Genomic DNA, 12,347 nt, shown 5'->3' with positions numbered 1-12,347 from the left:
CCCCATGAAGGAAAGCATTCCATGTACCTTCTTACTTTCACTTTCCTACTTATTGGGACTTTCGGAGACCTGTGGACATGCACTTTTAAGATCTCTCACATCCCCTCAAAATCCTCCCACTTGTGTATTCCCTTGCTTTACTTGAATTCCTCAAATACATAGCCTTGCAAATCTCCAGATTGAATTTTATTTGCACTTTTTTCTTCTCCACGCACCCCCCCCTACCCCCAGCCAAACAATATATGTCAATTTTTGTTGCTGGGTCAAACAAATGCTTTCATCAGCACCTGTAATGTAACACTGCCAAAAAGCTAAAAACACTCAATTTAAGCTTGTTAACATTAATTTATTTTCATGAATATAGAGGAGGGGCAAAACTGATCAAATTACATGAAACCACAGGCAACCTCTCTTTTTTGCGTCCAAAAATTGTGGTTTCAATCTCCATTCTGCAGATAGACTGGCTGCGTAGCAAGAAACTACTCTGGTAGATGTCTGTCAATCTACCATTGATCATACTTGGAACAGTTCTCACCTCTGCTCATCAATTAATATCTGGATTAGATCCGCTGACTGGTGGGAGGGTTGAGTGGATAACAATGTTAACTACAAATGACATGATTTTTTTCTTATGTTCGTGGTTCTTATTTGTTGCTTCTTAATCCATTCAGTCTCAAAGCAGCAGCAATATTCATCTTGCCTGGATGGCAGAAATCACATGCGAACAATACAGTTGTCACTGATTTCCTTTCATGACATGAAGAACATGGCAGAGAAGAGCAATCTGAATGGTAGTGTTTTACTCACCAGACTTTACACTGATACTTCAGTGTAGTGTACCATCACACCTATCCTGTATTATAGATTTAAGTGTCAGAGAACTTACTGTAAAAAGTATTGGCCCAGATTATGTTGGAAAAATGAATAAGTTCACGGTACATTAATCATAGATTAAGGAAATCCAGCAATTTGGGATGTTGAGAAATTAGAATTCTCTGCAAATTACTGGATGATTAGACTGCCCTGATATTAGTCTCCCAATTACTAAAAAAGTGCAAACTTGGTGCAAGACTCTCTGCTGAAATTAATTTTGGGTTCTGAAATTGTTGGATTTACGGTGTTAATACAAGATAATCCCACCAAACCATTAAAGTTTAAGGATGATAATTCAAGTAATGGTCTGATTTATACCCCAACATGGTATTCAACCTTAGAGACCCAGAAAGGGATCAATAAAGCTGTGAAATCTCATTCTAAGAGACAGAAAATCTTCCTTGAGGATTTTGAAAATAGTTTAATATATTTTTGAGCCAGTCTTGGCTCCCACACTTCAGTCCATTGTTTCATGTAACATGAAGGTAGGAGAAACTTATCAAACTTGGCCCATTCTATCATTTGGGATCCTACAAAAGCAAAACTACTGTTCTAGATCATGAAATTTTCCTTTCTGTGTCTTTCCTCTCTCTGCTTCTAAATCAACTCTAATTCATCCTATTTGTTTATGAACAATGTATTTCACTAGCAAAGACACAGGACGTTGTGCAGGATATTCATGAGATTCTTAATGCAATGTTAACTTTGTCATTAGAAATTCTGCCTCCAGAAATTTGTGTTGGAAATAGAGGACAATGTGAAGAGTGAGGAGAAAATCCAAGTTTGAGTTGCTTTCTGCAAGATGTGTTGATCCAGCAATTTTAACCATTACAGTTGTAAATTATGTTAGAAATTTCAGAACAAATACTGCTCCAACAATATCCTTTTCCAATACCTTTCACTCACTCTTTGCTAGTTTCTCTGCATTCTCATATAAGTTTTCCCAGATATTGGCAACCCTTAATAGTTTGCATGCGTCACCACAGTAAAGTCTTAAGAAATAAAGATGTGTCTGACGCATATATTCCTAAGGAATGTGGTCAAATGATCTTAAGACTTTTTTTAAAATAATGAATATTTATTAATTCAAAAATAAAATATGTAATAGAAACATTTCACTCTTGTGCACAAGACTGCTTGTGAAACTAGATCAGATTTCAAATTCCAAAAACATCTGCAAAACAAAGCTTGAACCTAATAGGTGGAACAATGTTGAAAGGTGGAAGCAGGTGCCTTGAATGATTCCTACATCTACAACAAAATGTTAGACCCCTTTACAAGCAATCACTTAAGGCCTAAGCTCCTCATATGTAAGGCTATGGACCACTATATAGGTCAATGTTTCCAGTGATTTTATCCACTATTGCTCTGTGACTTTATCCCAGAGCTCAGTCCTAAATTCAGACTTCAGCTTAGCTTTGTGCATCAGTTACCAAGCCTGAAACTTTAAAGGATAGTCTCCATTTTACTGGAATACTGCACTGACCAAACCCAAATAATGTGGTGATGTTATTGGGCTGAACAGAACCGTATGCATCAACACCTGAAATATGATATGGAAAGTTAGGTTTGCTTTGTGTCCCTGACAGCCGTGGTACGCACGTGGTTGTGTGATATTGTGATCAAGTACAACAACTTACTTACTTTCACGTTCTCCACTTAAAGTTTAAAATTTTGAATCAAAATTTGGTTTAAAAGTATTTTGTTTTCTTAATACCACCCCTCTCCCAAAATTCAATAATCCACTTATGGAGTTTGCAGCCCACCTGAATTATACTTCTGCAAGTCACACAGAGTACAGCCTTGTCAGCTACGAAGGAGACACGTGGCCAAGGGGAAGAAGGACAAATAAAATCAAAAGAAATCTTTCTCCAAGTTACTAAATGAATATGTCTTAATGTTCTGTTCTGATGCCAAAAGGGAAATAAATCAGAGAGACATTAGAAATTATTTCCTTGCAACACCAGCCTGAGCCATTCATGTAATCAAGCCTGCTTGATGCACATCAATACATACTCTTAGCTATGATTATAATTTCAAATCTTTCAGATCTCTCTTCTCAATCAAAATTATTTCTGTTTGGCATGACATCTTTTTTAATTGCTTTATAATTAAGTTAGCTTTGCTTTTTCTTTGGAGCAAAATATCAAAGATTTATCTTGTTTGTTAGTCACAGTTCCATAACATTTTTAGATGGAAATAATAATTTAATGCCAGCACCAGATTTCTTTTTGCACACTCCAGTCTAAGCCTGTTGATCTATTACACCTTAGGGTACCACTGCAATGCACAACCATTTCAACATAGTTATTATATGCTCTATCACTAAACATATGATAAAACATAGGCAGTAATGTGTTAAAAGGCAAAAATACAGCAAAGCTTTGAGATAGTCTCTCAAACTGTAAGAGAGAATTTTAGACAATCAGACATGTTCAATTTTGTATTATTCTGTCTAATACAAATAAGTGGGCTTTGTGGAAAGCCATTTTACTCTACTTCTAGGCAATTTTGTTTGCAATGCTCCTATCATCAGACATATTATTATTTGATATCCAAATGTGGACATGTGCTGAATCAGAAGTCTTGAACTAAAGTGCTATTGTTGTGAGTGACCTCAACTGCAACATCAAAATTTACTTCATTGCATGTTAAAAGGGAATAACAGATTGTAAACTTATTACAAGAAATACATCTAGATGAGTTCACCAAAATATAACAATACTGTTATTTCACATACATGAGGCAAACTAAACTTTGGCTTTCTACACCAACCAAGTATCAACTATGGTCTCTACTTCCATTTAAAAGCAATCTGCCTTATAGGCTAAAAGGTATGTCATCCGCAAAGTATGATCTTGCTCTATTATATAGGCAGTTTGAACAGAAAATGTGAAGAATAAGTCAAAGGAGGTATCTGTAGACAGTAACTGTCTCTAAACAAGTGCTGGTTCTTCTCACAGAAGCAAGTAGTTGGAATTTTACGGCTATTTCTTGGGTCGTTCCAAAATGTTTAAAAATTTTCCTCTGGTCATTTCTCGTGCTGAAAGATAAAAATTTGAAAGACCATTAGTATTTATGGAATAATTTTTAAAATTATTTCTATCATTCTCACTTCCCCTTGAAGAGGATATGGTTTTATGGTAGTTATAATTTAGAACTCATAGGTGGACTTTCGAAGCATTGAATCATTGTACAACTACAGAATCCTTGCACAGAAAAAAAATCTTAAACTGAGGATACCCATCATTGAATACTGTGGGGACTACTGCACTGCTAAATGTGATATGCTAAAGACAAATCTGGCAGCCTAGTCCTTCACTGCTTGGGTATGAAAAAGTGTCCTTGGCTGACCTGTAATTAGCTCTTTCCTACCATAAGGTCAGGGAAAGTTACCATCACAACACAAGAAGTGTCAGGCTACCTTCTGATCATGAATGAGTCTCCAACCATCAACAATTTGAATGTCATCATTGACCAGAAGCTTAATTGGACCAGGAATACTAAAAGTATGAAGCTACAAGAATACAGCAGAGGCTATGTATTCTAGTGACTGGATTATTTCCCGATTTCTGAAAGCGTTTCCATCACCTAAGAAACTTAGATACTGATCATCCACCTGGAAAGATACACCCACAACAGCACTCAAAAAGTCCCTGAGGATGCACTGACCTCTACATTGCCGAGGCCAAACGCCAACTCTGCGACACCACCTTCTACCGCCACCTTGATCATGACCCCACCCCTGAGCACCAAACCATCATCTCCAACACCATCCATGACCTCATCACCTCAGGGGACCTCCCACCCAAAGCCTCCAACCTCATTGTTCCCCAACCCTGCACGGCCCGTTTCTATCTCCTTCCCAAAATCCACAAACCTGCCTGCCCTGGTAAACCCATTGTCTCAGCCTGCTCCTGCCCCACTGAACTCATCTCCACCTATCTGGACTCCATTTTCTGCCCTTTCGTCCAGGAACTCCCTACCTACGTCCGGGACACCGCCCACACCCTCCACCTCCTCCAGAACTTCCAATTCCCTGGCCCCCAACATCTCATTTTCACTATGGATGTCCAGTCTCTATACACCTGTATTCCTCATGCAGATGGCCTCAAGGCCCTCCGCTTCTTCCTGTCCCGCAGGCCCGACCAATACCCATCCACCAACACCCTCATCCGCCTAGCCAAACTCGTCCTCACCCTCAACAACTTCTCTTTCGATTCCTACTTCCTACAGACAAAGGGGGTGGCCATGGGCACCCGCAAGGGCCCAAGCTATGCCAGCCTCTTTGTAGGTTACGTGGAACAGTCCCTCTTCCGCACCTACACAGGCCCCAAACCCCACCTCTTCCTCCGTTACATTGATGATTGTATCGGCGCCTCCTCTTGCTCCCCAGAGGAGCTCAAACAGTTCATCCACTTCACCAACACCTTCCACACCAACCTCAAGTTCACCTGGGCCATCTCCAACACATCCTTCACCTTCATGGACCTCTCAGTCTCCATCTCAGGTAACCAGCTGGAAACTGATGTCCATTTCAAGCCCACTGACTGCCACAGCTACATAGAATACAACTCCTCCCACCCACCCTCCTGCAAAAATTCCATCCCCCATTCCCAATTCCTTCGCCTCCGCCGCATCTGCTCCCAGGATGAGGCATTCCACTCCCGCAAATCCCAGGTGTCCACGTTCTTCAAGGACTGCAACCTCTCCCCCGCAGTGGTCGATAACGCCCTTGACCGCATCTCCTGCAACACATCCCTCACACCCTGCCCCCGCCACAACTGCCCCAAGAGGATCCCCCTCACTCTCACATACCACCCCACCAAACTCCGGATACAACGCATCATCCTCCGACACTTCCACCATCTACAATCCGACCCCACCACCCAAGACATTTTTCCATTCCCACCCTTGTCTGCCTTCCGGAGAGACCACTCGCTCCCCGACTCCATTGTCCGCTGCACACTCCCCTCCAACCCCACCACACCTGCACCTTCCCCTGCAACCGCAGGAAGTGCTACACTTGCCCCCACACCTCCTCCCTCACCCCTATCCCAGGCCCCAAGATGACCTTCCATATTAAGCAGATGTTCACCTGCACATCTGCCAATGTGGTATACTGTATCCATTGCACCCGGTGTGGCTTCCGCTACATTGGGAAAGCCAAGCGGAGGCTTGGGGACCGCTTTGCAGAACACCTCTGCTGGGTTCACAAGAAACAACTGCACCTCCCATTCGCGAACCATTTTAACGCCCCCTCCCATTCCTTAGACGACATGTCCATCATGGGCCTCCTGCAGTGCACAATGATGCCACCCGAAGGTTGCAAGAACAGCAACTCATATTCCGCTTGGGAACCCTGCAGCCCAACGGTATCAATGTGGACTTCACCAGCTTCAAAATCTCCCCTTCCCCCACTGCATCCCAAAACCAGCCCAGTTCATCCCCTCTCCCCACTGCATCCCAAAACCAGCCCAGCCTGTCTCCGCTTCCCTAACCTGTTCTTCCTCTCACCCATCCCTTCCTCCCACCCCAAGCCGCACCTCCATTTACTACCTACTACCTCATCCCGCCTCCTTGACCTGTCCGTCTTCCCTGGACTGACCTATCCCCTCCCCACCTATACTCTCCTCTCCACCTATCTTCTTTTGTCTCCATTTTCGGTCCGCCTCCCCCTCTCTCCCTATTTATTCCAGAACCCTCTCCCCATCCCCCTCTCTGAAGAAGGGTCTAGGCCCGAAACAACAGCTTTTGTGCTCCTAAGATGCTGCTTGGCCTGCTGTGTTCATCCAGCTTCACACTTTGTTATCTTGGATTCTCCAGCATCTGCAGTTCCTATTATCACTTCGGCAACTAACTTGTTTATTGTCCCTGCCATTACATCCAATACTGACACCATTTAACTCTAACGCATTGTGGTTGCAGTATGCAGTATTGTTTAACGCTTCAACTAAACAAGGTTACTTTGACAGCACTGCCCCAACCTAGTCCACCAAGAAGAATAAGTGTAGAGACGTTCTCAAAGACAAATACCTGCAAATATTTGTTTTCAAGTCATTTGAAGCTATTTTACTGATTCTCTTGTGTTCAATATTATTTATCACTTGAAGATAAGACAAAACAATACAACAAAAAACAAACATTCACAACAGGGCAGAGGGGACTTCAACTGATTTCCAACTAAACCATCCCTACACACAAGAGTACTCCTCGTCAGCACGATCTGTAAAATAATGACAAGGTGTTCCATTTCCTAACACTGACATTCCACATCTTCATAAAGCTATAAAACTAACTAAATGTGTTTTCTGCAAAGGGAAAACGTTCTCACCAAACTGAAGTTCTAATAAAATTAGTGATTTTATTGCAGTCTTAATATTTCTATGATTCAGGCATTGTTTCACGTTCCTGTACAACAATCTGAAATTAGGGATTATTGACAGGCAGCTTTCAAGTACCCAGCGCTGAGATGAAAAGGTCAGCTTGTTTTTCAATCAGCTGTCAAGTTTTAGTCAATAACCAGACTCCCACCACTGGCACCTGTCAACAAACATGGAGGGGACAATGTTGTATCTATCAATAACTGCCAACACCAATTACATTGTTGTGGAGTTTCTTCAATGCGCAGGACAGCTTCAGCTCTAAGGTGGCCACCAAATCTCTCAGCACTCTGACACTTTTAAGGCACCAATTTTAAATAAATAACAGGTAAATGGGAGGAAGATTGAAACATGCCCTGTAGTTTTGCAGAATATATTAAACAATAGTTGATGAAATTTAAGCAACCTATTGTCATTAACTGAACCTCAAGAATGTGCTTTATCATAAGTGTATTTTCAATACTCTCTCGTGCAATAAATTTTCAACATAGCATACAATTATCATCCAGATTTGGAAATATATCTCCATTCCTTCAGTGTCACGAGGTCAAACTCCTGGAATTACTTCCTTAAAAGTATTGTGGGTCTACTTGCAGCAAGTAGTCTGCAGTGATTCATGAGGGCAGCTCATCACCATCTTCTCATTTTCCCTTTGCAGAAAACACATTTATTTAGTTTTATAGCTTTATGAAGATGTGGAATGTTAGTGTTAGGAAATGGAACACCTTGTCATTATTTTACAGATGGTACTCTTGTGCGAAAGGATGGTTTAGTTGGAAATCAGTTGGAGTTCCCTCTGCACTGTCAATGGTGGTCAATAAGTGCCGGCCGAGCCAGCAACACCCACATCTCATTAATTAAGTTAAAACATTTACAGTTGTTATGGGATATAATGGGAACTGCAGATGCTGGAGACTCTGAGATAACAATGTGCGGAGTTGGATGAACACAGCAGGCCAACCACCATCTGAGGAGCACAAAAGCTGACATTACGGGCCTAGACCGTTCATCAGAAAAAGAGGTATGGGGAGAGGGCTCTGAAATAAATAGGGAGAGAGGGGGAGGCGGATCGAAGATGGATAGAGGAGAAGATAGGTGGAGAGGAGACAGACAAGTTAAAGGGGAGGGTATGAAGCCTGTAGAGGTGAGTGTAGGTGGGTAAGTAGGGAGGGGATAGGTCAGTCTGGGGAGGATGGTCAGGTCAAGAGGGCAGGATGAGATTAGTAGGTAGGAAATGGAGGTGCGGCTTGAGGTGGAAGGAGGGGATAGGTGAGACGAAGAACAAGTCAGGGAGGCAGAGACGAGCTGAGCTGGCTTTGGGACGCGGTGGGGGGGGGGGGGGGGGGGGGGGTAGATTTTGAAGCTGGTGAAGTCCACATTGATACCATTGGGCTGCAGGGTTCCCAAGCGGAATATGAGTTGCTGTTCCTGCAACCTTCGGGTGGCGTCATTGTGGCATTGCAGGAGGCCCAGGATGGACATGTTGTCTAAGGAATGCAAGGAGGAGTTGAAATGGTTCAGGACTGGGAGGTGCAGTTGTTTATTGCGAACGGAGCGTAGGTGTTCTGCAAAGCAGTCCCCAAGCCTCCACTTGGTTTCCCCGATGTAGAGGTGGCCACAATGGGTACAGCGGATGCAGTGTACCACATTGGCAGATGTGCAGGTGAACATCTGCTTGATGCAGAAAGTCTTCTTGGGGCCTGGGATGTGGGTGAGGGAGGAGGTGTGGGTGCAAGTGTAGCATTTCCTGCGGTTGCAGGGGAAGGTGCCGGGTGTGGTGGGGTTGGAGGGGAGTGTGAAGCAGACAAGGGAGTCCTGGAGAGAGTGGTCCCTCCGGAAAGCAGACAAGGGTGGGGACGGAAAAATGTCTTTGGTGGTGGGGTCGGATTGTAGATGTCGGAAGTTTCAGAGGATGATGCGTTGTATCCGGAATTTGGTGGGGTAGTATGTGAGGACGAGGGGGATCCTCTTTGGGCGGTTGTGGCGGGGGCGGGGTGTGAGGGATGAGTTGCGGGAAATGCGGGAGACACGGTCGAGGGAGTTCTTGACCACTGCGGGGGGGGTGTTGCAGTCCTCGAAGAACGAGGACATCTGGGATGTACGGGAGTGGAATGCCTCATCCTGGGAGCAGATGCGGCAGAGGCGAACTTATTCATCTCCAAGTGTCGTCGAGATATCAATCGCATCATAACCATTTCAAACTAATGATCATTACATACTCAAAGATTCAAGATGGCAACCTGCCACTGAATTCTCAGGGAAACTAGGGATGGGCAACAAATGTTAGCTTTGCCAGTATCACCCATTAAAAAGGAAGAGAAAGGTACATGGGATTTTAAGTTATAGTTGTGATCAATTAAAACAGCAGTCAGCCATTTACTGCACACAAAATGTTTCCTGTCTCTAAAAAGCAACAAGGGCAAGAGTAATATGAATGTAATTTTAACGTTGTTAATCATCTCATGTAGCCCTGGGCTCCCTATTCTTTTTCCTATTGTGACTCCACTTATAGGCTTGAAAGTTGCCATGCTTCAGACCCTGAGTTGTGGGTAAGTTAAAGGGATTGGAATTTGAGAGAGTGGTGATCATGTGGGGTGCAGGAGAGGCTCTTAACTCTATTCTTCACTCAGCAAATGCTATCAGACTGTTATGATTCTTCAGAACTCTTTTTTGTTGCTGATTTCCAATATCCACAATTCTTTGTTTATTATATAATTTAGTCTAAAAAACTTCAGATTATTAACTTTAATTCTATTATAAGTGTTAAATGGCAAGGGCTGGTGATGATGTTGTTTTATCTATTTTCACTTTCTTGGAGCAATTTTTGTGTTTTTTTTACTTGTCCTATTATCATCGCTTCTTCCCTTGGACTATCATTCCTTTTGTCAATTAATTCATTCTGCTTTCCAACCTCTCAGGCCTTCTAGTTTGTTCTCCCATGACCCATTTCCCTGTTTCTGTACTTGCTTTAAATCTGTTACATCTAACCTTTCCCAGCTCTCATTAGCAATTATCAACTCGAAACATTAACTCTTTTTCATGTCTCACAGATGCTGTCAAACCCCTACTAAAAATCAAAACCCTCAGGAAGAGAACGAAATAAACAAATGTTTAAAAGCAAAAAGCAGAAAATACTTAACCATTACTTTAAAATATATTAAAATATCATAGCAGTGAAAGTCATTAACATTACCTTCACCACACGCATCCTTTAAAATGCAATAATAACATTTAATGATCGGTATTCTCATCTAATTTTTCAAACAGTATTATGCACTCTTCGAGTTTTCCAATAGCAAAATTTGTATATATTAAATCAGAATTATTAGAAAGATAAATAGGATTAATTCTGCAGTAACCTAAATTGATTTTATCATCTGAATCCTGAGATTAGGTTGCAACCTTAAGCTAACTTGCATTAACTGCTTGGTATTTGCTTTTAATAATATAGATGGTTTCATTTTGTGTGTTGGCTTTGATTCCATTTTAAAGTCTACTATAGTCTTTTTGCTCACTGGTGACTGTGTAGATTATGTTTCCAAAAAAAATTAGATATCTTCCATCACCATAAGGGTGACAATTGTTTCACGTGGATTGAGTTTTCAGTCAGTATATAAATACAATTCAGTATACAAGACTATGAGGTGTTCTTAAGAAGAGTCTTTGGACTCAAAACATCAACTTTTGCTCTCGCAACAGATGCTGGGGGTAAAGTACTTTTGATTAACCTTTTCAGAAACATTATGATACACCTCTGCAACAGGTAGTCCTTGAACCCATATCTTCTAGCCCAGAGGTAGTGACACTTTAATGGGGCGTGAAAAATGATTGACACTGTGAGGACCTGATTTTGCCTGAAATTAAAATATTTAAGTCAGTAAGTACATGGTTACTACTTGGAGAACTGCCTGAAATAGTCAATATGCTTAATAGCATTTAAATTGTCCCTTTTTATTCACCACCTTTGGTAATGCAAACAGTTGCCCCATTATACCAAGCCATACTTGTTAAGAGTACATGACGAAAGCAGTGGACTAGTATTTAAAACGTACAATGTTCGACTCGCATCATGCATGATTCTATCTTGATGATAAAATGTGAGGCTGGATGAACACAGCAGGCCAAGCAGCATCTCAGGAGCACAAAAGCTGACGTTTCGGGCCTAGACCCTTCATCAGAGAGGGGGATGGGGAGAGGGAACTGGAATAAATAGGGAGAGAGGGGGAGGCGGACCGAAGATGGAGAGAAAAGAAGATAGGTGGAGAGGGTGTAGGTGGGGAGGTGGGGAGGGGATAGGTCAGTCCAGGGAAGACGGACAGGTCAAGGAGGTGGGATGAGGTTAGTAGGTAGCTGGGGGTGCGGCTGGGGGTGGGAGGAAGGGATGGGTGAGAGGAAGAACCGGTTAGGGAGGCAGAGACAGGTTGGACTGGTTTTGGGATGCAGTGGGTGGGGGGGAAGAGCTGGGCTGGTTGTGTGGTGCAGTGGGGGGAGGGGATGAACTGGGCTGGTTTAGGGATGCAGTGGGGGAAGGGGAGATTTTGAAACTGATGAAGTCCACATTGATACCATATGGCTGCAGGGTTCCCAGGCGGAATATGAGTTGCTGTTCCTGCAACCTTCGGGTGGCATCATTGTGGCAGTGCAGGAGGCCCATGATGGACATGTCATCAAGAGAATGGGAGGGGGAGTGGAAATGGTTTGCGACTGGGAGGTGCAGTTGTTTGTTGCGAACTGAGCGGAGGTGTTCTGCAAAGCGGTCCCCAAGCCTCCGCTTGGTTTCCCCAATGTAGAGAAAGCTGCACCGGGTACAGTGGATGCAGTATACCACATTGGCAGATGTGCAGGTGAACCTCTGCTTAATGTGGAATGTCATCTTGGGGCCTGGGATGGGGGTGAGGGAGGAGGTGTGGGGACAAGTGTAGCATTTCCTGCGGTTGCAGGGGAAGGTGCCGGGTGTGGTGGGGTTGGAGGGCAGTGTGGAGCGAACAAGGGAGTCACGGAGAGAGTGGTCTCTCCGGAAAGCAGACAGGGGTGGGGATGGAAAAATGTCTTGGGTGGTGGGGTCGGATTGTAAATGGCGGAAGTGTCGGA

The 12,347-nt window shown here is 43.2% G+C and overlaps 1 protein-coding gene across 1 annotated transcript in view; it reads right to left on the bottom strand.

Moving 5' to 3' along the window:
- Nucleotides 1-1,970: 1,970 nt before the first annotated feature.
- The window catches only part of lin52 (lin-52 DREAM MuvB core complex component), an 83,029-nt gene continuing 72,652 nt past the window's right edge, over nt 1,971-12,347 (bottom strand). Inside the window, exon 6 of the mRNA XM_048538438.2 lies at nt 1,971-3,916. Within this exon, the coding sequence (XP_048394395.1) occupies nt 3,861-3,916 (56 nt within the window). The 3' untranslated portion in view covers nt 1,971-3,860. The remainder of the gene's footprint in view (nt 3,917-12,347) is intronic.

This window comes from Stegostoma tigrinum, chromosome 10, assembly GCF_030684315.1.
Source record: "Stegostoma tigrinum isolate sSteTig4 chromosome 10, sSteTig4.hap1, whole genome shotgun sequence".
Classification (NCBI taxonomy): domain Eukaryota; kingdom Metazoa; phylum Chordata; class Chondrichthyes; order Orectolobiformes; family Stegostomatidae; genus Stegostoma; species Stegostoma tigrinum.
Note: the sequence above shows the minus strand (reverse complement) of the source record. Positions and strands in the feature narration are given on the sequence as shown.